The sequence below is a fragment of the Oryzias latipes genome, chromosome 7 (assembly GCF_002234675.1).
Source record: "Oryzias latipes chromosome 7, ASM223467v1".
Lineage (NCBI taxonomy): Eukaryota > Metazoa > Chordata > Actinopteri > Beloniformes > Adrianichthyidae > Oryzias > Oryzias latipes.
This window is the reverse complement of record NC_019865.2, coordinates 30,824,166-30,849,406: the sequence shown is the minus strand read 5'-3', so window position 1 is coordinate 30,849,406 and position 25,241 is coordinate 30,824,166. Positions and strand designations below refer to the sequence as shown.

General features: G+C 40.8%; 2 protein-coding genes across 2 annotated transcripts; one reads left to right on the top strand and one right to left on the bottom strand.

The window, feature by feature from the left end:
• The first annotated feature begins 451 nt into the window (after positions 1-451).
• On the top strand, positions 452-11,023 carry trappc6b (trafficking protein particle complex 6B). Its single transcript, XM_004086354.4, has 6 exons — positions 452-631; positions 3,322-3,389; positions 6,317-6,434; positions 7,041-7,124; positions 8,247-8,340; positions 10,197-11,023. The coding sequence occupies exons 1-6, from the start codon at positions 551-553 to the stop codon at positions 10,226-10,228; spliced, it is 477 nt and encodes a 158-aa protein (XP_004086402.1). The 5' UTR covers positions 452-550; the 3' UTR covers positions 10,229-11,023.
• Positions 11,024-12,206: 1,183 nt separating this feature from the next.
• On the bottom strand, positions 12,207-24,240 carry LOC101163472 (putative beta-lactamase-like 1). The gene is made up of 7 exons (XM_020701637.2): positions 23,970-24,240; positions 23,725-23,861; positions 22,530-22,630; positions 20,404-20,561; positions 18,168-18,388; positions 15,971-16,076; positions 12,207-14,728 (listed from the first exon to the last, which is right to left on the bottom strand). Exons 2-7 carry the CDS (start codon positions 23,828-23,830, stop codon positions 13,753-13,755), a joined length of 1,668 nt encoding a protein of 555 aa, XP_020557296.1. The 5' UTR covers positions 23,831-23,861; positions 23,970-24,240; the 3' UTR covers positions 12,207-13,752.
• Positions 24,241-25,241: the final 1,001 nt, after the last annotated feature.

Here is a 25,241-nt window from a genome sequence, read left to right as displayed (position 1 = left end):
GAGTCGGTCTGAGTGAATGTTTCTGTGGCAACCACTTTCACCAATCAGGAGTGAGTTTGTTGGAAGGCCACACTCCAGCCACTTGAAAGTGGGCTTAGGAGGATCTGTCATTCAAACCTTTTGGACATTAGATGTGTGACCACCTACTTTTAATGAAGCATCTGATTATTCAGTTTATAGGAGGAATAACCTGAACTACCGAAAAATATCATGAACAAATAAGAGGATAATCAAGAACATGTTAGAAAAAAAGGGTATCAGATCCAGAATGTTTCCTCTAACCAATAGAATGACTGAGTAACAGCTGTTTATTTTGGCTTCTTGGAGCCACCCTCTGTTTGAAACGTGAAAGGGGAGGAATCACTCAGTCCAGCGCTGTTAAGCAGTCAATGAGTAGAACTGGACCGGCTCTAGCTCTAGCTGTTCCACTCCACGCCAGCAGGCGGCAGTGACGTGACAGGAATAACGCAGACGTGCTGCTCGGGCTCCAGTCGGTTCCTGGAAGAAGCTGCAGAGTCCGCCAGCAGCCGACCCGCAAGAATCCCGAAAGATGGCACACGAAGCCCCGTTCCAGCTGTTACACAGCGAGCTCATCCACTACATCTGCAAGACCGCCGACGGCGCAGACTCGGTAAGGCTGTCGCGCTCAGCTGCTTCCGGGTCACACGGCCGGAGAGCAGAAACACCGAGAAAAGACGTCAGACAGCCATTCGTCATTTTAGTGAACGGCTTCGCTGTGCTTTCACGTTGGGGTGTTTTGATCAGCAGTTTTCCGGCGTTTCCGCCTGTTAGGTCAGACAAGAAACCAGAAGGAACCGTAGAGCAGGAATCATCATGTGAAGTTCTGTAGAACCCGTCCTGAAGTTGGGTGTGTTTGTGTAGGTCAGGTGATCAGCAGCAGCAGCTTTGCTGTGAGTCAGAAACACTGTCCATTGTTGGTCAGGGAAAGAGCTTCGGCTGTCTTTGCACAATTTTAATTTAAAAGTCAGAATTTAGATTTTTTTAGGGGCTTTAGGCAGCTACTTTAGCATTTCTGCATCAGAAGTCTTTCACCCATTCCTCCAGCCAAACAGACAGACATCATTGACTGTATAACAGAGGTGGACTGAGTGATCCCTCCCCCTCATGTTCCAAACAGGAAGTACCTGCTGGCTCCAAGAAGCCAAAATCCTAAAGGCTCCTGTAGAGAATTAACAGCTGTTACTCAGTCATTCTATTGGTCTGAAGAACCATTCTGGCTCTGATATCTTTTTTAACGTGTTCTTGATAACCCTCATTTTTTCAGAATATTTTTTTCTGCAGTTCAAGTTATGAACTGACCAATCAGATGCCTCAGTAAAAGTAGATGATCCCGTGTCGAACATGCAAAACATTTGACAGATTTTGTGTAGCCCACTTTCACTGCTTACCGAGGACGCCTGGTTCTGACATGCCGGCGCTGCGTATCAAGACAAAACTGGCGAGCGAATTGACTTGATTTCATTTCATTTTCTTTGGGTGATGCCACGCTCACTTGGTCCAGTTCTCTTATACAGTCAGGGATCCCAACCGACAATCAGACAGAATCCCTAAGGATAGACCCCACCTTTACTCCGACCAGAACTCTTGTCTGATTCTTAACTGTTCCTCTACTTCAGTATTTTCAACCTTTTTTGAGTCAAGGCACACTTTGTCCTTGACATAAGTCCGGCGGCACACCAGCATCCAAAAATTCAAAAAGGAGAAACTCTACAGTCTGTATTGATGTACAGTCCCTCTGAAATCTCGCATGCATTTCCGTAGTATTAGGTTATCCCTTCAGTTTATTAACATGCAATTTTATGTAACCTCACAAAAAAACTAAATATATTCTTACTAGTGATTTATTTTTTTCATATTTTTTTCAATGTTTGTGCAAAGACGACTGTAATTTTTTTAACAATATATCACAATATGTTTGATAAATTTACACAAAAAAACTAACACTATATTTCTGTTTTCGGAAGCTACACAAAAAGTGAACATGTTGAAGTTTTATTGGTTTTTCTTTTGTCTTAATCAAAGATCAAGTCTTTGAACACTTTAACAAAAATGTTTTATTTCTTTTAGATGATTAAATTGTTTAAATCTAGTTTAATTGTGTCTGTTGGCCACTTCATCTTAATCCTGTTTCTTAAATGTTGTTATTACTTCTTCTTAAGTTTAACATATAAAATAATCCAGACGTTATTAGAAAAGTGTTTCAGTTGTAAAGATGACTTGGACCAAACTCTGGGATGTTTGGCTGTTAAGAAACACAAACCTTGAAGGAGAACTAAACTGTTGATTTCTGATTTCATCAAGAACATTGGAAAACTGTTTCATGTGTGTTCGTTGAGGTTTCAAGACGTTTAATGGGGAAGACTCATTGTAGCACAGAGATGCTGTCACTTTAACAAAATGCATCATGGGAGATATAGTTGACTCTCTTCTCTGATCTTCATTGTTTTGTTCACTTGTTCCACGGTCTGACACCGGATTCTGTGGAAAGCTACACCAGCTAAAGACGAGCTTTGGCTGGTATTTTTGTTAGAACTGAGAGACTTTATGAGCAGAATCGGAACAAGGAAGTGAAGACTTTAACCACTTCTGATTGGTCAGACTGATGACATGTGATTTAGCCTCCAAGAATGATTGGTGGAGACAGTTAAAGGGGCGGGACTTTTCCTAAAACAGTTATAGCTGCAGCTAAATCGCGGTACCGTTACTCTTGTCAAAATGTCTTTAATAGAATCAAATAAACACAAAGAAAATAGTATTTTATGATCTTTCATATTCCTAACTACTCAGTGTTTTATCAGGGCGTGTTTGGATGAACTCAGAGTTGATATCCTGGAGATGGAAAATGTTTTTAGATCAGTTGATGAGGGAAGTTTCCCACGGCACACTGGTTGAAAAACACTGATCTATGTAACAGGACCAAGGAGAGCTGTTAAAAACCATGTCACTCATTGAAGGTCCTTGAACAATTAATAAAACAACCAATCATTCTTAGAAATGAATCATGAAGGCAGCTCCCATGAAGCCTGTGCAAAGGTTCCTGGGTTGACGATGTAGTCCTGTGTTTTCTGAGTCCATGTGTCTGTCACAAAGACCCTGAGAGGAGGCATTTCCACGTGTCTACAAACCTTTGGTCTGTTTTCAGCTGCTGCGGTTGCAAACCAACAGACCCTCAGTCGACCACGGCAGTTTTGTTGAAAAAGCTAACGTGGTTAGGGTTAGGGTTAGATAGAGAGATAAAAGCCTGTCGTCTGTGTTTAACGGCGTGTTCTCAGTGTCTGTCGCTTCTTCTTCTGCATTCAGGAAAATGGACGAAGTGTCACCAAACTGGAAAATATGGGCTTCAGAGTCGGCCAAGGGCTGATAGAGAGGTAAGAGGTTCCACTCTGGTTTGTTTGTTTTTGTTTCATGTCCTGGTTTGACCTGTAAGCTGAAGAGATGTAAAATAACGAGGATTTACCGTCAAAAAGAAGGCTTTGTGTAGTTATAGTTTATGCAGATCCAGTAGATGCTACTTGAATTCCATTTATTTGACTTTAAAACCTGAAAGCCCAAAGCCAAGGCTTTTATTCACAACAGACTATAATGTTTAAATGGGAACATGTTCATAAAAGACAGAGCAGAGGTACGGGACAGAACCTCCTCTTCTTTTCAAAGCACTTTGAAGATCTCAGGGCCTTCAGTGATGTCATTGCGTATTCCTTAAAATATACCTGTGGGACGGAATTCACTATAAAGGAGTTTATAAGCAAAACAACAGAACATTCTGAAGATATTTTAAAAAGCACAGTTTTTGAGTTGAAGAGGTTTCATTTCTTATCCAAGAGGCTTTTTCAATGAAAAAAAGGTAAGAAAACTGCTTCTATTGGCTGCTTGGAGGGAGGAGTAAGTGTGGATTATAATGACAACCAACTGACCCAAACAAAGACCTGAGGTGTTTTAGGGCTCATAGACCCGAGAGTTCATTGGACTCTATGTAAAGGATGACTCTCATTGGTTGGTTTCAGAATTTAGAGGTGAAGGATCTTCACCATAAAAGTCCACACATAAGGCGGTTCTGGATCTTCGGACACACACGGTGTATATAAGAATAAACCCCTTTTGCAATTTAGGCTAAACTTTATTTATATTGACTTTTTGTCAAGACGAAAAAGAAAAGGAGGGAAGAAAAGAGAGAGAGAGAGAGAGATGTTGGGGGAGGGGGTGGTAAAATCATAAAGCATTATAAAGCAGCGAGTTGCTAGAAATGTACAATCTTTTTAAAACTTTTTCCACAATGGAAACATTCTGGATGAATGAAAATAATCTTATAACGCAAGTACCAGTGTTGGGAATGTAGTTAAAGCCGCGGTTACATGGGCAGAATATCTTGATCGGATCAATGGTCGGGTTAAAATTCACCCGTGCACATGGGATCAGAAAACCTTTTTCCGATTAGAACAAACGTTCCCATGGCTCACACTTTCGGTCGGAATGAATCATTTGGGCATGTGCAGTAGTGTAAAAACTCCCAGATGAGGAACCAGGTCCCGTTCTAAACAAACAGCAGCCACAGACATTTATTTTATGCAGCAGCTCGGTAATATACGAGGCGATCTTCCAAACGTGCTTTATTAATGTCATGAATAGTATGAAGCACCTGTTCACTCATCGTTTTATTTAATCTGTGTGATCAGTGCTGGAAGAAGGGTTAGGACAGGCTATAAACACAGGCTAACAACATTAGCCTGATGGACACAAAATCCAGGACCATGTGAGAAACGCAGCAATCTGCATCTTGGCTGCACGTAAATGTCTGGGAATAACATCAGTCTTAATATTGTCGGGACACAACTGGAAACACAAATCCACGTGATTGTTTGAACAGTTTCTAAGGACTGAGCGACATTTATTTCTGCTTCCCCAAACTCGCTGCGTGGGCTGGCGGCTCTCCTGAGTCCTGCAGCCGCTAACCCAGAGCGGCGGGACGGCTCGCAGTCTGAATTCTCCCACACATAGCAAAAACGCACATGTAACAAAGCATCCTCCTCCCATTAGTTATTAATCCAGCTCCTCTGCTCACTCGGGTGCCAGTGGACCGAGTGAGCGTGGGGGGGCACGAAGCGCTCCTGCCCCCCATCTCCTTCGTGAGGGGTGAAAGAGAGGGGAGAGCCAGCGGGGCGAGAGCGGAGCGGCGCTTTTCACAGGGTATCCGCAGAGCAGCTAATCGGTCCCGTATGAGCTCTACAAGTCCTGAGTAAAAGACCAAACTAGCAGCAAAAGTTCCTGGAGGATGCAGCTCATCTCACATCACACCTAAGACCATTTACTGGGGACAAAAAAAGTGTCTTCATAAACTTCTTCTTAACTCCAAATCTAGTAAACTGTTCCTTCTTACTCCTATTAGGAACAGCCTTATCAACATCATCAAAGCTGTACATCAAAGCTGTATATATATATATATATATATATATATATATATATTATATTATATTATATAGTAGATGGCTACAATCTCCATCCATTTATAATTACAGGCAGGGCTCTAAGGTAACACCCGCCAAATGTGGGTAAGACTTCATTTTAGTGGAAAGAAAAACAATTTTACTAGCCACTTAGTGGCAAAATGACTTTTTCAGAGAAATGTTTGGCTGGTAGAAATCTAATTTGGCTAGTGGACTTTGGAATTTACCGACCACCCCGGCTAGTAATCAGAAAAGGGACTGTAGAACGGTGGTTCCAGGGGTCTGAAACCGAACTGTTCTCTTTCAGGTTCAACAGGATTCTGTCGCTCACCCTTTTCCCCTGAGTTTTTCTATCAGGTCAGGTTAAAGTTAACAAAAGATGAACTGGAAAATTCAACCGCTTGAGTCAAACCACAGTCGTCTTTATGTGGATGCATGTAGCAGTGCCATCTATCTGGAATGAATTTTTATTTAAGTTTATGTTTTGATTTACAATGTTTTTTAAAACCATATATTTTTATTGTTATTTTTACTGTCTCTGCTTTTAATACTTCCATGATTTTAAGAGTATTTAAAGATTCTTCTGTGTTTCCTCTTTTCTATGGATGCTGCTGAAGTGTTGGATGTAAAGGTCCCATCATAAAGAAGGAACACATGAAAATAGATGGAGGGAAAGAACTTTAATTGATCGCACAACGGGGAAACTGCTTTGTTACCATAGCTGATGATGAGAAAACAACAACAACAATAACACTAGAAATACAACAAATATCACAATAAAATGCTCAGTGTCACTAAAACAATCTACTTTCATAGCACCTTAGATGAAAATGTTGTCTTTGTCTGATGTCCAGGTTAACTAAAGACACGGCGCGCTTCAAAGATGAGCTGGACGTCATGAAGTTCATCTGCAAAGATTTCTGGACCTGTGTCTTCAAGAAGCAAATAGACAACCTGCGAACGAACCACCAGGTATTGCCGGGCTCCACCTCCGTCCCAAACACCCTGAACTTATTATCAGGAGGCTGTTTTCTTAAAAAACAAGCTCCTGATTAGAGGGCCACGTGTTTGTCCCACTCAATCACCCATTAAACTTTTTGTTTATTCAAATTCAATGATTTCTGCCAGAAGTGATCAGTCCAGCATGGAGCGCATATCAGTCAATAACAATCCAGCTCGCTGTTGTTGATGCTGTCTCCAGATTAAACAAGATTTGGCCAACATCTACTTCAGTATTTGGTTTATATTTCCACTGCATCTTCCTTTGTTAGGACAGAGAGGTTTGACGTTTCTGCTCAACTTGAATTGTTCATGAATTTTGCAGTTTCTGTGCTTAGAAAATATGGATTTTATCATTTGTCATTGCATCTTATAACTTAACAATCTTTCAGATTCATAAATTGATACATTAAGCCTTTATATTTATCCACAAATGCATCCATCTGACTCAATTCATGTCCAATTAGGTCAATATAGACGCGTGGAAATATAATTGTTAGCATTTATCTAAAATTGATGACAGGTACATTCAAAAATGTGACTTTGTTTAAGAGTTAACACTGTTGTGTTGTGTGTCAGGGCATATATGTTCTCCAGGACAACAAGTTCCTGTTATTGTGCCACATGTCAGCTGGAAAACAGTATCTGGAACATGCTCCAAAGGTGCGTGACCACTTTCTCTATTCACTTATTTTGTTTCTGTTCCAACAATTGGTCCAGTAGAGTAATGGCTATAACACACACACCCACACACACACACGTGTGTCATGCTTACTCTGTATTTTTCCTCGTCTGAACGAAATGCATTCAGTTCCATAAATCTATAATTCGGGCTGGGCGATAAAACGATATCTATCGATATCGCGATAGAACTTTTTCTCGATAGAAAAATGAGTCTATCGTGAAGATAGAGGGTTAGTAAATGGCGGGCATTTACTCGCACATAGCGAGGAAATGTTTGCGTAAACGCAGTCATGTTTATCAGTAGTCATTTCCTCTTCCACCATCTTCAAACGAGCCTGCGGTCACGCTGCAGTGAAGTTAGTTTTAGGTTGGATGTTGGACAGACATTCAGCCCAGATCCCCAGCAGTGACTCTTTGGGACCGTCAACAAATTAACGAGTGCGTGAAATAGTAAAGAGATAAGTTCAAATCTGATTTAATCTAAATGCTTTGTAAAATGAAATAAAATAGGATGTTCTCATGTTTTGCTTAAACAATGAGGAATGTTTTTATAAAAAAAATGGTTTGGATGAAGTGGATGATCAGATTCTTTTCTTTTTTTTTTCAAAAGCTTCCAAGCCATATAAGGAGTCTAAAGATTTACCAAACCATGGCATTGATTTATCCACATTAGACACATGACTTAGTTTTGCAATCCTTGATGCTGAATATTTAATGTGAATTTTTATATTAAATTCTCAAAGGCTCGCATATAAAAAATTTCCAGCCTTTGAGACTCATTTTTTTATTTTTATTTCATAGAACCTAACTGGAAGTTTGTAGTTCTCAGTTCTGAACATAAATCCATAGTCTTTTTTTTTTTTTTTTTTTTATACTGGTGGAAAACATTCTATGGACACTGAGGTGGCAAAAGGCCTATAAAATGTATCACTGGGAACAGCAGATGCCACCCTTTTAACAACTATTAAACCTTTTTATTGGTACTGAATATCTTCATTGACAGCCTCAGGAATGAAGTCCTACTTCACAAAGATGACCTGGATGTATGTGGTGCTTTTAAAAGCTGAAATGTGTCGGTGATGAAGATGTTTGTCTGCGCAGTATCTGGCCTTCACCTGCGGCCTGGTCAGAGGAGCTCTGTCCAACATGGGGGTGAAGAGCATCGTGACAGCGGAAGTGTCCGTCATGCCAGCATGTAAGACTCTTAATGTGGAATCTGAATTATTTATTTGAGATTTGATCTGGGTTTGACATTTTTACTGAGATTATGAATCTCTTTTTCTGAAGCCGAGGCAGGACAGCCACACAAAAAGCTTCAATTACACAAAAACTGCAGTGTGTTCTCAATTAGTATGCATCGTATTTAAGTGTCAAAAAGATCAAATTCTTTGTTTTTCACTTAAACTCATGGATGATATTGTGTCTCTGGGCTGTTGGGATCACTGACAGTAGGGACGGCCCGTTTGACACGGACGCTCCGGCGCTCAGTTCACCTTCATGAAGCAGAGTGGTTTTCTGCACAATGTTTTGGGGCGTGTGTCAACGAGCGCAGATCACGTGGTTGATGACGTACAAAGCGCCAAATGCATCAGTCAAACCACGGTTCAGATGTCACTAGTTGTGTTTGAACAGTGGGGTGTTATTCTCTGTAAATACAAATGAATCCTGAACGTTTCCTGACCAGTTCTGTTGTTTCCCCTGAATTGGAATCAGTGTCAGTTCACTGCACTTTACCATGACTCCTGGTAAAAAACGAACTGTAGCTCAGGATCGTTTCAACTCGCTTTCTCCTAATAAGACAATTCACTATGAACGTTATTTATAAGGAAAATACTTTTATGAATTTATGATGGCGAGATGCCACTGTCACATTAGAGACAGCTCAGTGGAAAAGTCACGGCGTCTGCACTCAGAGGTCCAGGGTCAAGACCAGTGTTTTAGTTATTTTTTATTTTAGTTGCTTGGCCTTTATTTTCTTCATGTATGTGTGTTTTGCTGTGTCAAGCACTTCTAATAGAAAACATAACTCGTTGGTTGTTTTACGTTGTTTTTTAATCATCATTAACAACATTGTTTTGTTTACGTTTTTTCATCATTTCCACAGTGAAGTGTTACAAGGAGCTTTGCATATGTGTTAGCAGATGATATACGCCCAGTCCGCCACCAGATGCCGCTGTTCTGTGTGGTTTCAAAGCCCTGAATGGTTGGTTCATTTTTCCGGCACAATTACATGAACCCCTTGGAAAGCTTCATGAGGCTTCTATTCCCATCCCTAACTGACATCAATCCCAGACACCTGTGATAATTAGTTTACCCTGCGAGCTCATTTAAAAGAAAAAATACTAAAGAAGGACGTTCAACATTATTAAGCAGACCAACCATTTTCAAGCATTATGGGGATAAAAAGGATCTCTCTGTATGAAAACCTTTAGATATTTCAGGAAAACCTAAACATGATCATCGTACTATGAAGGTATTTGTGGTTGATTCAGAGCACACACAGGTTGGTGCAGATGAAGGCAGAATAAGGAAGGTTTCTGACAGACAAACACGTTGGATTAAGAGAGCAGCTGCTAAACTACCATTACAAAGCAGCACAGAGCAACACATTTGAAGCTGCTGGTGTCTCTGGAGTCCCACCAACATCAAGGTGTAGGATCCTCCAGAGGCTTGCAGTTCTATGTAAACCTTGTATTCAGGCCCCCCCATAAACAACACTCACATGCAGGAACAGCTGCAGTGACAGACAGACATTTTCAAACAGTCTTGTTCACTGATGAGCGCCGTGCAACCATGCATGGTCCAGATGGAGGGAGTAGTGGGTGGATGGCCACCATGGAATAGGAAATGGTGCATACAGTACCTTGTGCTTTTCTACCTTGCCTTTAGGCTCAAAGTGTTTTACAGTCACTGCTCCAGGCAGGTGTGCTGCCATCCCGTAACCGCCAATGTGGGCCTCAGTGTCCTGTTGTCCATGTAATGCACATGCTTCATTCAGACTCTAAAATAAATGACGGTGTTGTCACAAACATTCTCTTCTGTCTTTCGCAGGTAAATTCCAAGTCATGATCCAAAAACTGTAGAAGTTGTCATGATTGACCAAGATGACCATCATCAGGAGAACATCTGCATCCAGTTGGTTTATAGACTACTTTCAAAAGTGGACAAATAACTTCTGCCAATAAGAATTAATAGATGGCGGTGATTAAAAAAGGTCTTTCATATTTTTGCTTTGCTGCCCTCTGGTGGTTCCTAGTCAGAGGGGATGTCACTGGAACCAGTTTTTAAGCACTTAAAGATTCTCATGTGATTCAGAAAATAGTAAGATGTAATGATTTATAAACAAGGGATGAGATGGAGAAGCAAATTAAAAGCTGCAATGAAGCTCAAAAGTCCTGAATGCCTTGGGGGACTCTTGAATGTTGATTAAAAATTGGAGGAAGTTATTGTCAGTAAAGAAGCTGGCATTGTAATTATGTAGATAAAAGTTCATTTTTTCCGTTGGTTTGGAAAAAACAACCTAAATGAGCTAATGTGTGTCTCAGTGTGTCCCACTGTCAACGTTTATTTCTTTTTTGGGTGTTGCTTGTCAGGCTGTCAGGCCTCGCTGACCTGCAGCAGTGTGTATCAGCCAGACAGAATACTGCTTATTATCTCTATCCTTCAGTTCAATCTTTGGGTTGATGAGGTTTCATTGCAGATTGAGTTTTCTTTTTGTAGAAATTTCTCTTTGAACCTGCAAATGGGATCCACACATTCCTCATAAAGCAAAAAAGCGTGACACAATATGGACCATGTCGTCCACATGCTCAGTGTTGCTTTTGTGTGACTATATTATTGACGTTGGTAAATGAGGAATAAAAACCTTTTTAAAGAAACTGCTTTCGTTAGTGTTGTTCTGTCATTCTTTACATGAGTCTGGACCTCGAAGCCTTCAGGGATCACAGGTAGAACCAAAGAAGTGGGCTGTTTTTGAGTCGATATTACTTCAACACAACATAAACACTTGCAAAAAATGACCCTGAGATCTCCAAAGGATTGTCAAACGTTCTTTCAGAAGTGGCCTTACCAGCTCTGTGTGTCATCTGTTTCTATTTGTCTTCTTCCACTATGAAGTCCATTCTTATTGGACAGAGGTGGAACAGGTTTTGTTGTAGTTTACTTCATTAGAGTTAGGTTAAGATCACACATTTTCCAAATGCCAAACAAGAAACGTAGAAGCTGCTGCTGTGGATTTCACATGGACTGGTCTCAGTGATGAGTGTTTTGTAACTGCAAACGCTCCTGGAATTTTAACATTTGTCGCAGCATCTTCTTTGGGGGCTGATTAAAAGGTTTGTGGTCTTTTCCAATCAAGGCTCACAAAGTTCCTCTGAAGAAAGTCATTTTTCTTTTTTTAGCCTCAAGGCTGCTCAAGTGACCTTAGACTTTCTGCCTTGGTGGTTGACAGTAATGTTGGATGCATTTGAAAGTAATTATTAATGTGAATTTTGATAATATTAATATAATTTTTTTTACATAGCACCTTTCAAGATAAAAAAGAAAGTGCTTCACAGTAAAACACAGAATTTAATAAAGAATTATGAAAAAGCAATTTAAAAAAGATTTGGTTTTTAGCTGTTTTTTTTTTTTAAAGAAAACACTGAGTCTACGGTTCTGAGGCTGAGAGGAAGGGAGTTCCAGAGCGATGGAGCCACTGCTGCAAAGGCTCTGTTCCCGTTAGTCTGTAACCCTTTTGCTATCCTAGGCACTTTAACATTGGGAGTTGGGTCATCTAGACCCACTAGACAGTGCTCTGAACCTTTTTTCTTCAATGATTTATGATCTTCACTGGTGTCCATGGATTACATGAAATCTTTCCACCTTTATCCACCTTTGTCATGAACCTTTGTCGTGTTCTCCCTACCATGACAAATGTGGATAAAGGTGGAAAGATTTCATGTAATCCATGGACACAGTCTTGTGGGGTCTAGATGACCCAACTCCCAATGTCAAAGTGCCTAGGATAGCAAAAGGGTTAATCAGTTTAGTGCTGAGGAAACCAAACAGAGGACAAATAACTGACTGGCAAAAATAAGTTCTTTTATTACAGGACAAAACAGATGCGACCTCATGGTTTTGACAGCTTTAATAAGGCTGTGTGGGACAGCCTGAACGTTTGTCAGTCATATTTGTAAAAGGGCTCCCATGTCCTGCACTGTTTGCTGGGCGTAGATTGGAAACACTTGTTTGTGGACATAAAATCAACACTCATTAGATGCCTATATAAAACAAAGAAAAGGTTTCAAAGTGATAGAGTGGTAGTTTATTAAAGGATCCCAGACATAAAGAGATTCTTTTTCTTTTAATTTAATAGAAATGTCTCATTACCATCAGAAGATCCTGCCTGAAGAAAGTTGTAATGTTTGTGGAGTTTGATTTTGTTCATGTCAGTCACATTTGAATCCACAGAGCCTACTCTGAAAAGGATAGCTGAAAGGTTGTCGGAATTGAAACAAAAATTAACAATTCTTTTGGTCATGAATCCCATTTTCTGCCTCTTGTACCTTCTTGGGGTTTTTTTGGGTTGAGCTGGTCGTTCAATGATCAAAGGGTTCATTTTTATCCCCGCTCCCCCAGGCAACTGTCGTTGCGTCCTTGGGTAAGACACCTCAGTGTGGCTCCACTGGTGCGAATTGACAGCATGCCTCTGTTATCACCAAGTATGAATGAGAAGTGAATATAATAATGGACACATTGTAAGCACTTTGAGTGTCTGAAAAAAGCATAAATCTAATCCATTATTTATTGAGTCCCAGGTGAAGACGCTAACTCAATACTGATGTCGTTTCCTCTTGGTCTTCTGTTATCATGGAGCTGTGAACTGGCCCCGCCTCAGCTCGTCTTTTTCTTTGATAGAACATGTCAACACTCCGTATGTCTGTTGCTGGTCCTTAGTTAAAGCCAGAGACAAAAACAAGTAAAGTAGATCAGCTTTCAGCCACTCATCTCACTTTGATAATACAATTTAGCCCGAGGACTTTTTAAACCTTAAATAAACATTTTGCTAACTAATAAAGGAGAATTCCAAATATGTGTTTTTAGCCCATCAATATTGTAACTTTATCATGTACAACTACAGACATTTAGAAAGACGTGGCAAATCAACTAAGAAAGTTGAGTTGACTTTGACATTTAATTCCGCATTACACAGCTGTCTGCCCACCTGGAAGTCGCTGGTTCAAATCCCAGCATCCCACAACTGCCACCAGACTGTTAGTCCCTTTGGAAGATGAGCCAGCTAAATCACTCAACGTAAATGCAAAGACCTTGATGGCTGAAAACTGCACAGGCTTCAAGATGTCTGCTGACAAACAGCAAAACCCTTTGCAGATTTGTCTCCTTGGCTCTTTGTCTGTTCCCTTTAGGGGGCGCCACAACCCATCATCTGCCTTCGTCTGCAACCTCTTCATTCACCACCTTCACTACATCCACAGTTCTCCTCTGCTCTTCCATAAGGCCTCCTTTCTGCTCCAACCTCAGCATTTTTTCCCAACAGATGTCCTCCTGTACCTTTGTAGGTCTTCTCACTTTTTTTGGTCTTAATTTAAAGCTAAAACTCATTACATTAAGTGAAGTATGGTCTCCCAGCTATTCTGGTCACCCTGTAAGTGTTAAGACCAGGAGAGTCAAATCCTGGAGACACACCTTGCTTGTTGAAACGGTAGAAGTTAAGAAGCTGTCTGTCTTGAGCCTCCATGGAAGCTGAGGCATTGTTGGTCTTCATGTTGCAGGGGTATGGGCTCTCTAGCACTACCCTGAACACCCTGTGTTGAAGGTAATCAAGCTTGGTAGTTTTGTAGGAGCGAAATCCAATTTTTTCTTTCAATGGTTTAAGCTGTTTCATGAGCAGAACCCCAGCTGAATCTGTCTGGATCTCAAAGAAAGTCATGTTCCTGTAAGTATAAAAGCCTGTATAAGGGGCTGGGTCGGGTGGAGATCTGAATGTTTGTTGAGCCTCCCTGAAAGCCCTCTCCAACGCAGGAATGAGATGCCCATTTGCAAGAGGTACTATGACCTCGTCTGCTGGCCTTACTCCAGCCATTAGGACCACCAGTCCCAGCTTGAGTCGTGGAACCAAAGAGAGGGTGGCAGCAAATCCATCCATGTCGCCATCCTTCCTCACCACATCATAGCCCAGCTGCTCGTTGATCTCCCACGGTGTGCCGGTGGATTTGGCAAAATAACTACTCTGGCACTTGAAAACTGGATTCAGCATTATGTTCAGAGTGTCCTGGGCGAGGAAGCTTTTAGTATTTGCACCCAGAAGAGCCATCATTAACTTGGCCATGTCAGCCGCTGTGGAAAACATCTGACCTGCTGGCCGGTACCATCCAAGGTTGTAAAGGGGAGCTGGCTGGCCGTTACTATAAACACCCACAGCCATCTGCTTCTGAATGTCAGAGGTCACATTAAAGCCGGTGTCGTACATTCTGAGAGGCTTTAAAATGTTGTCGGAAACCCATCTCTCGTAGTCTGAGCCAGCCACGGCTTGGGCCAGGATGTCCGCGAGTAAGGAAAAGGCAACGTTGCTGTAGTGGCATCTAAGGAGAGAAAAAGAACTACTTTACTGCATGTTCAACTTTACAACCTCAAAAGGGCTCAGGTGGTTGGGAATGATGTGGAAGATTATAAACTCTGAATGCTTGGACCTTAATGTTTGATAGTTATTGAAATATGCAAGTATTTATTTTGTTTAAAAATTACTGTTCATTTTTTTTTTTACTATTGGTCGGATTCTTTAAGGGCTAGAACTACCTAATGTTTCTGCAAAGAAAAGTTTTTGATGGTCCAAAACTGTTGCATGTATGATTTTATTCAAGTCTGTCACCCCCACGTTCCTGCTGCTAATCTAGTTTCTTGCCTTGATTCTAGTTCTTTTTTTTCTTTGTAAAACCTCAGTATTGAATTTGTCCAGTTTAAAATCTTCTGTGTTCCAAACCTAACCTCTTTTTGTCTGTTCAGTTGGATTTTGTTAGTTACTCAGGCTGTAGTCACATGAACCGGTACGGAGCTTGATTCAAACAGGTGCTGTGAGTTTTTGGCTTGTCTGAGTCCGTGGAGGGTCATTGAACGTACCATTGTTGCGCGTACAGTTAGTGTATCACTCAATTAGGATGTATTGATGATGGTGTTGTCCTGTGCCCTAAAACCTGATTTCACTTAGTGGTAAGGCGGGTAAACTGGCTTCTTATTGACTGTGTACAGTATGGGGTGTGCAGGTGGTACATAAGTGCCCGTAGGATGTCGACACAAAACGCATGCGTCTCCCCTGCCTTACCCTTACCCTAATGTCTTGTGTGAGTGTTCACTATGACCTGTTGCTCCCAGCATGCCCTTTGGAAATATGTACATGAACGTTTTCACTCTGTGGAATCACTGAGTTGTCTACGACTTTAATATATCCCTCGGTCACCTGCATGCCCCGTACAGGTTTTTCCGTTTTTTGCCTGCAGACAGCCTGTATCCACCCGTCAGGGCAATTGTGACTAAGGCCTGAACCGGAGTCTTGCTGTCAATCAATCTGTCAGAATATCATCTCCAAAGTGTCTTAAAATCCAGCAGTTTTCTACTGTCAGCCTATTGTGTCAATCCTTGTCTTTGTCAGTATACTAGTTTTTCCAGTTCTAGATTATTTACATTTTCAAAGTAAAAGTTTTGCACTTGGATTCGTCTCAGAATTATATTTTCTTTGTGCCATGCTGCAAATGTGCAAGACCAACAGAGATCTGAACTGCAAATTAAGGATGGATTCTTGATATTCAGATGAGATGTACAAGGCTCACTTGGTGCCTGGATCGACCACAAGGACATCATCCCGTAACAAATTCAGAGCTGCTTTTGTATCTCCATTCCAAAGAAGATCAGTTGAACGTAATCTTCTGGGTAAACCTGTAAAAACAAATTGAAGTTTTACCATGACAGTTCAGATTCGGACTGTTAAGTTCATGGTTCTCAACATTACTGTTAGAAAGCATAGTTGCTTGTGTTTTGGTTATCTTAAGTCCTTAAGTCTGTTAGTGTTCAAAAATCCATTGTCATAGAAACATGCTGCTTAGGTTACAGCATCGATAAGTATTGTGTTGACAAATATGACAGAAATGTCATAACTTGGCTCATATATTGGTCACAAGTGAGAGAACGAGACACGGCTACTCAAACCATAAACATACATGACACAAGAACTGATTGGCACACACTGTAGGAAGTAAGTATTTCATCCCTTACTGATTTTGTAGGTTTGCCCACTTAAAAGACATTGACAGTCTGTCATCCTTCAGTCAACATTCATATGAACATATGGTTCATAAACAGTGAGAGAGAAATTCATTAAGAAAATCAAGAAATCGAATTGAAAGAATTGATATAAATTTGTTTGCATTTCTTTGAGGGAAAAAGTATTTGATCCCCTAGTAACCATTAAGAGATTCACACAGAGCAGCTGGACTCTCATAATCAACCTGTCATCTGAATTGAAGACTTGAACCAATCACCTGACAACTGTTGGTGCAATGGTGCCAAAATACAAGAATGACAACATGGCCGTCAATGCACCTTTAGGTCTGGGGCTCCAAACCAGATCTGACCTGGTGGGGTTTACATTCTTATGAGAACAGTGTGTACTCAGCCTAAAACAACATGGCAGGAGTAGATCTCAAAGCTGCTGGAATCACAGTCACCAAAACTATGGGTAGGACTTTACACCACAATAGTTTAACATCCTGCAGTGCTCACATTGTCCCCCTGCTTAAGAAGATACATGTGCAGGCCCACCTGAAGTTTGTCAGTGAACACCTTCATGATTTAGAGAGGAACTGGGAGAAGGTGATGACCAGATCAGACCAACACTGAGCTCTTTGTCATCCCACAACCCATCATGTTTGGAAGAAGACAAATGCAGCCTATGACCTCAAAAATACCATCCCCACTGTCAAGCACGGAGGTGGAAGCTTTATGCTGTGGGGTGGGGGGGAGAGTACACAGGGTTACTCCACCATGTGAATAGGAGGATGAGCGGAGCCATGTACACTCAAATCCTGAGTGAGAGCCTCCTTCCTTCTTAAGACAGGAGGCTTAAAATGGATGGGGATGGGTCTTCCAACAGGATAATGAGCCAAAATATACAACCAAGACTACCTAGGATGGCTGAAGAAGAAGCAGATCAAGGTCATGGAGTGGCCCAGCCAGTTTCTTGACCTCCATCCTACAGAAAACCTAAGGAGAGTTAACCAAACATCAGCCATGAATGATTTAAAAGTCATTTCTAAAGAAGAGTGGACCAAAGTGTCTCCTGAAATGTCCAGAAACCTTATCATGAACTACAAGAAACCTCTGACATCTGCGCTGCTAAATAAAGGTCTTGCCACAAAGTACTGAGTCTTTCTACCAAGAGCGTTCAAATAAAAGATTTCCCTCAATGAACTTCAAATATGTTTAAATATATTTTTTAAGTTTGATTTCTTACATTTTCTGTCTCTTTCTATGTATCTCCCCCCCTGAAACCCCCATTAGGGTGATAGATTGTCAATTCATGTTTAAGTGTTCAAACCTATCAAATTAGCAAGGGATCAAATACGTATTTTCTGTACTCCTCACATGCATTTAGGCATTTTATCACCTGACTTGAGCTTCTGTTGCTTTCAAAGCTTCTCATCCAGAGGCCTCTCTGTGTCATGATTACTGAGAAGAGGCTTGTTACATATACCATTGTTTGTTAGTCCCGCTGTTACTTCTTGAATGTATGGATAATAAAACAGTTATCTGACTAAAAAGTATCAATCAAATCAAACTGATGCCAAAGTTATCTTTCCTTTACGTGTTTGTGAATCAGTGGTGTTTAGTCAGATATTTGGTTATGCAGTGAATGATTAAATTCATTCCATAAACTATCTCACAGTCAGTTGTATAATTTTGACTTGTGTTTGTCAAGAGTTTCTCTGCTGTGGAACCCTGAAACTGTTAGTGAGAAGGTTACTAGATTACCAGACAGCTGACTGGCCATTCTGCGCAGGGTGACTGCAGGCAAGCGGCTGCTGAGGGGCCTGGCTGAAGAGGAAGCTGGTCTCTGGCTGTTCCCCAATGGGTTTTTTATTGTGAAGTTAGCTGCATATTTCTCCAGGGGATCATCTAAAGAGTCCACCAGACCATCCTGCCACAGTTTATATAGCATCAGTGTCGGGAAGATCTTGGAGAGACTTGCAATCCTGAAAATGCAGAGTAAAGTGACATCATCTGTTCTGGACAAATAAATGCCTCCTGGTTTATTGCCACCAAACTGAAATTTAAAAGAACTCTAATGCTGCTTTGGATTTTATCGGCCAGTTGATTACCTATCATGCATCTTGCACATCAGGCATCTTGCCCATCTTCTGGTGTTTGCCCTGTTGCAGAGCTTGAAACCCCCCCATTCTTGTTTCTGTCTCTGTTTCTGTCTCTGAGCCCGTTTCTGATGCTCTCTGAAGTGTAACTAACAGGTTAAGAAATTCTAGTTTTATTCCCCATTTTCCCCCAAAAGGTTTTCTTTTTTGCAATTTGCAATTTATTGCACCAACATCACCAGCAGTGTTTCATACCAACTCTAGACCAGATCTTCACTGTAATCCTTGTTCTCAAAGTTCTTATGTTCTTTCCTTTTTATTGAAAAAGTATAAAGATGTGAGTTTCGGTAGTTTTGGTAGGGCCAACAAGTGCTTAGCATTCTGGGAACTCCCTCAAGACTGTTGGAAGACCATTTCAGGTGACTACCTTTAGAAGCTCATCCAGAGAATGCCAAGAGTGTGCAAAGCAGTTATCAAAGCAAAAGGTGGCTACTATGAAGAACCTACAATATGACATATTTTCAGTTGTTTCACACTTTTTTGTTATGTATATAATTCCATATGTGTTAATTCACAGTTTTGATGCCTTCAGTGTGAATCTACAATTTTCATAATCATGAAAATAAAGACACTGAGAAAACTCATTGAATGAGAAGGTGTGTCCAAACCTTTGGTCTGAACTGTATTTATCAATGAAGACTCTCATTCATCCAGGTAGATTCCATCATAGTAGTAGGTTTAAAGGTTATTATCTGGTCTTGGTTTTTAAAGTTGAAGACGTTTCACCTCTTATCCAAGAGGCTTTGTCAATTCTGAATTAGCTGGTAAAAGAACTGGTTTATATGTGCTCATGGGGGAGGAGTCAGACCTGAAACTGGATAGCATTGTCTACCTAGAATTCATGGTTTTCAGGTCGTTATGAGTCCTTTGCCTCAACTAGGGTTGGGGCGACAATAGCTACCCTCCCCAACTTGGTCATCTCTTTGAGCTGTTAAGGACCCAGGTGGAACTGGTTAGGTTTGTTTGGCTTTCAAATCACTGCTGTAGATGGATGGAAGAATAAACCTGAGACCAAATTCTTATTAAGAGAAGGTTTCTCTTTCTTGACAAAGGTGGCTTTTTTCACTCCTTGCTCAAACCATCCTTTCTCTCTGGCTAAAATTCTGACTTCACTATCATCGAACGAGTGGTTTGTGGCCTCCTAACGACCTGAAACCATGTAGTCTAAGTAGACAATACTATCCAGTTTCAGGTCTGACTCCTCCCCCATGAGCACATACAAACCAGCTCCTCGACCAGCTATTTCACATTGACAAAGCCTTTTGGATAAGAGGTGAAACGTCTTCAACTTTATAAACCAAGTCCAGATGACAACATTTGAACTTACTACTATGATAGACTACATATTGACATTAATTTGCCACATTTTTTATGATTTCTGTTCCAAGACAATAACCATGACCCTTCTTGTACTACTTCCTTGTTCCAGGGGCATTGTTAAGGATTCACCTGACTGGGTGCATTCTGTCCTAAGGTTGAAGTTACCTGCACATGCTTTTTTCTGGTCTGTTACAGTCATGTCTACGTGTCTTCATATTAGAATTTAAATTCGGTCAATTGGGATCCTCATGTGTTTGACTAAGACATTCATTTTGTAATGTTGCATTAACCCTATGATGCAAATACACATCAAATCATTTTAGCTCCATTTTTAATCTTAAGTCAGGCCCTTGCAAGAAAAAACATTTTTTTTCATAGCTGTAAATAAATTCAGGTGTCAAGGGGATAAAACCCTTTGTTATTTATATCTAATAAAAGTAATATTGGCTTTCATCCTTAGGGGGTTGCATTTGAAAGTACACGTAAGCCTTGATTTTGCTAGCAGCACCTGGTTGAATCACCTGTAGACTGTGTGCTCGTCGGGTGGAAGCGAGGACGGGTCGCTCAAGTTCTTCTTCCCAAAATGTCCATTCCACAAAACAGAGTTGTTTAAAACCACAATGGCTGATATAGCTGGCAATGCTGTGCTGTCGATGCTGGACCTCAGGAGTGCATCTATCTGTTCACAGAAGCATCATTAAGGACATCTGTCATGTGACAATAAGTTACTCTCCTGTGTTCACTCATGTGAAAAAGGAACAAAACTGAGCAAAACGTTTTACCAAAGTTTTTACAGGCATCTTCTGCAGTTCCTCTTGATGTTGTACTTGTGGAGACAATTTGGGATCCTAGTCTTTTATAGAGTTTCTTCACCTCCTTGAAGTTTACAGATAGTAATTTTAGTAGGCTCCTTTCAGACAAAATAGTTTTCAACCTGGACTCCAGGCAGTCTGATATATACTTAAATGGGTTTGTAGAAGGCATTCATTTGATTGGGTCACTGGGTTCTGTGAATCTGAGAGTACGTGGCCTTTTACTGCTCTATGCACAAACAGAGCAGGGGTTTGGTTTTTACCCCCCCCCCATCTTTACATCCAGATATTACTGTTAACTCTTTGAATAATATTCTATATTACTTGTTAATACGCCTTAATAATACTTTTTTTTTCAAATACTCAGTTTCAAATCAACACACAAATGATATTTCAGTTCCTCTAGGTCAGTGGTTTTCAACCTTTTTTGAGCCAAGCAACACTTTTTCCTTGACAAAAATTCTGCAACACACCAGCAACCAAAAATGTTTAAAAAGTGAAACTCTTTAGTCTATTGATGTACAGTCTCTCCACTATCTATGATATGAGCATTTATGACAACTATTTATAAATCCACTGTGTTTAGATGATGGAAACGTTCATGGTTTATTAATAAAATACATTTAAAAAAACATTTTTTCGCAAAAATTGTTCAAACGCTCTGCATTGTGGTTTATATTCGCCAATAGTGAACATCAATTCACACTGGTTTGGGGCATAGACTTCTGGGACATTTCTAGGATTGTAGATTCAGACAGCACTACAAAATGGGGAATGCACTATAGTGCACCTTTTCAGTGAATATTGAAGGAATTCAGACACAATTACTGCTCTAGATGAGGGGTGTCAGAATCCAGCCCTCAAAGGCCAGTACCACACGTTTTCCAGCCAATCTGCCATTGAAGCTCCTCATTGGCTGAACACACCTGATCCAGGTAATCAGCATCCGTTAAGGTAGGATTTCCCCTTGAGGCCTGAAGCTTGACATCCCTGCTCTAGATGCAGCAAAAGCTTTTTTGATAAAAAAGTAGATTGGGCAGACAATGTTTTATCACAGTAAAGTGATAAAATATACTAGATTTTTTAGAAAATGTTGGTGTAGATTCTCAGCCATCCAGGTCATGATAAAATGAAAAGTTAAAAAAATGTAAGTCTGTCTATAGCTCCTGTTACAGCCATGAGCGAGGCGTTATCATTTGGAGGTCTATAACAGCCAACACGATTGACAGAGCACTGAGCAACTTCCCTTAGCCGACTGGATCAGGCATGTGTCTAGGGCCTAGGCAAAAGTTGAGAAAGAGCTGCAGATGACACCACTGCTGTAAGATTCTTTTCTAGCGAGAATTCGACACAACTAGTTTTGACCATTGTCCTTTTGTTCATACTTTTTATGAACAGAATTTCTCAGCACAGCCAAACAGAGGAAGAGCTTGGCTCCATTTAGGAGGAAGCCACATATATGTCCTCATCTGGATGAGATAGTTGAGTCATCTTGTCAGTGTTGAAAGAATGACAACTGGACACCATACTAGAGAGATGTTATGAGCATGCCCAACAAATGGAGGACATGGGGCAGACAAGGACATGCTGGAGAGTTTATTTCTTTGCGCTGGTTTGAAGAGTTCTCTTTATGTTCTTTGAAGACTTGGAATAAGAGACAAGGAAGAGATGCCAGAAGTCTTTACTAAGGTTGCTTTCACGATCACAATTAACCCAATTAAATAGAAAATCCTGGATGGATCATTATTAGTAAAAACAAAACAAAAAAACAGGGTAGAACTAAAAATAAGCTTTTAAATTGATTTTTATATAAATATATGGGCAACAAGACTGACCTTTTCCAAAGCCATCTTCAAAGACGGGATCGGGTGTTTGAGTAGGACAGGCTCAGGAAACCGCGGGCAGACCTCTTCCACTACGGCTTCTTTCATAACAGCTGTCATAGAAAATAAAAACAGGAGTCTTCATGTGTCACATTTGTAAAAACGTCAATGAAATTCTGGAGGCTGTGTGGATCATTGAGCTCCATTCCACTGGCTATATGAAGAAAGCTTTCTGCACTGAAGAGAGTCATGTGTTTCTTGAGTGGTGCTTTGAACAGTTCATGACAATCAGGAGTCGTACACTTATTTTAAACAGTCAGCACTGTGCAGTCATAATGTTTAGTTTCCTCTTTGTGGTTGTTTGTCACTGCTTTTTGGACAAAGCCTTTATTTAACTTAACTAAATGTTGCAATCTTCTGTTGACAAAGCAATGAAAGTGTAAATTCTTTTGAATATGACTACAGTAGTTTGGCGTCAAAATGTCTCATAAAGAGCACATGAACCTCTGTCCCTAGAAAGAGTTTCTGTGTGTAAAAGCTTTCAGACTGGTAAATGTCTTTTTCCTCATTGAATGACTCATGCCGTGTTTGATTCTGAGAGGGGGTCTGTGACTCAGCAGTACATAACACCCCATGTTACATGTGTAGGTAAAGTCACATGCACTGTATGGGTGTTGAACCAAACAGGTGCTGCGGTTTTTGGGTTGTCCAGGCCCCTGGACGGTCATAGAGACGGTCATAGAGAGGAGCGGCCGGTTCAAGACACATATTGGTGGAGCTTGTTGAAAATCGAACAAGTGTCATGCATGTGGTACACGTATCATGAAGTATTCATACAACTTATGCAAGTCACACACATCTATGATGTACGGGTCAAGCTGTCATATGGTGCCTTTATGTCTCATTCTAGTCCTCAGTAAAGCCTTAATTCCAACTGTCTTTCCAGCAAAATACAGGGTGTCTGCAGGGATGGGGTGGGGAGATTATGGTTTAGGACACAAAGAAATGGTCATAATATGTGCTTCTCTCTTTTTAGATGTCCATATCTTAGTTTGCTTCAGCGTTTTAGCTAATCTCACTTTAACTTTTCTCCTCTAACTGCAGATCTTATAAAATGAGCAGTTGAACCCAGCATGCTGAGATAGACTCATTCTAAAATGTGAGAAAAGGGATCTGTATAAGTCCGTGTCAGCTGCAGAAAGCTTACCTGGCTTAAACTTTGGTATGCTGTATTGCCATAGGAAACAGCAGGTCATGACAATAGACAGCAGAAGGATGGCGCTCATGGCCAACGTGGTCCCTTTCTTTGTCATTGTTATGCTGTTGTGACCATCAAAGCAAGTTCTGAAAAAAAATTGATGTAAAATGTTCTGCTTTTGATTGGGTCTTGTCTTGGTTGGCTTGTTAAACACTTTACAAACTGGGTCACAAAGCAAGAGAGATTTTCCTTACCTGCTTAGGCAAACCCCATCTGGTGTCAGCAGCTGACTTTGTGATGTTCATCCTCCAATGGCAACAATCCAGTTTTTATTACTTCAATAGGTTACAGACCACCTTAACTCGGCTCTTCTTGGCCCGAACAACGTGTGGACAACATCTTCCCACCTATGAGCATTTAATCCTGACTGGACTCCCTGGCCCCAGATAATCGGTTAATCTCTAGCCACTAAAGTGTGACATCATAATCCAGAGGAGACTTCCTGACTTTTGATTCTCAGCAAGTCTTTAGCATTTCTACCTGTTCGATATATTTTATCTTTGATATTTAGTATAAAACTTGTATTTCAAAATGTGTTAATATGTCATTTCTGTTTTATTTTGTAGGTTTTCCTGTTGTGTTGTTGTTGTTAATTCGAGTTTTACTTTTGGTTCCCATCTTCCCTCATTGTTTCCACCTGTGCCTCCTCAGTCCTGTATGTATTTAAGTCTTGTCTTTCCGTTCCTCCTGTGCTGGTCCATAGTTTGTAATTATGCTGTCCCACCCTGGTTCGTGTTAACACCTGTTTCTAGTGTTTCGTAGGGATAGGAATAGAAGTCTTCTCCTTGTGAATAATGTTCATAGTGAATTGTCTTATTAGGAGAAAGCGAGTTGAAACGATCCTGAGCCACAGTACGTTTTTTACCAGGTAAAGTGCAATGAACTGACGCTGATTCCAATACAGGGGAAACAACAAAACTTGTCGGGAAACGTTCGGGATTCATTTGTATTTACAGAGAATAACACCCCACTGTTCAAACACAAGTGACATCTGAACCGTGGTTCGACCAAACAAAGCATTTGGCGCGTCATCAACCACGTGATCTGCACTAGTTGACACACGCCCCGAAACGTTGTGCCGAACCACTCTGCTTCATGAAGGTGAAACACACGCCGAAGCGTCTGTGTCAAACGGCCCATCCCTAGTGTTTCGAGTTGGCCTGTCTACAGCAGTGGTTTTGGTTTGTAATTTTGTTTAGTTTTTGAGTATTAAAGCTCCCATTCCCCTGCAACCTTCTGCCTCCTCATCCTCTCTGCGCCTGGGTACTTCCTCAACATCCTTCCGTAACATCATGGACCAGCTCAAGAGGAAGGCAGAGACAAGACTTAAATACAAACAGGACTGACGAGACACAGGTGAACATGATCGGATTGGGACCAGGGAAGTAAAACTCAAAAGCGTGACAAAATAGGAAATCTTCCAAAATAAAACAGGAAACAGAACTCAAACATGATTGAAACAAGAC

What these genes read in the sequence shown, in the direction of transcription:
- trappc6b (XM_004086354.4), top strand. Translation starts at nt 551, where the DNA reads ATGGCACACGAAGCCCCGTTCCAGCTGTTACACAGCGAGCTCATCCAC. An exon ending in ATCTGGAACATGCTCCAAAG is followed by an intron (nt 7,125 to 8,246) that starts GTGCGTGACCAC and finishes TTGTCTGCGCAG; the next exon opens with TATCTGGCCTTCACCTGCGG. An exon ending in AGTGTCCGTCATGCCAGCAT is followed by an intron (nt 8,341 to 10,196) that starts GTAAGACTCTTA and finishes TGTCTTTCGCAG; the next exon opens with GTAAATTCCAAGTCATGATC.
- LOC101163472 (XM_020701637.2), bottom strand. Translation starts at nt 23,830, where the DNA reads ATGACAAAGAAAGGGACCACGTTGGCCATGAGCGCCATCCTTCTGCTG. An exon ending in GACGAGCACACAGTCTACAG is followed by an intron (nt 18,389 to 20,403) that starts GTGATTCAACCA and finishes CTGCATTTTCAG; the next exon opens with GATTGCAAGTCTCTCCAAGA. An exon ending in AATGGCCAGTCAGCTGTCTG is followed by an intron (nt 16,077 to 18,167) that starts GTAATCTAGTAA and finishes TTGTTTTTACAG; the next exon opens with GTTTACCCAGAAGATTACGT.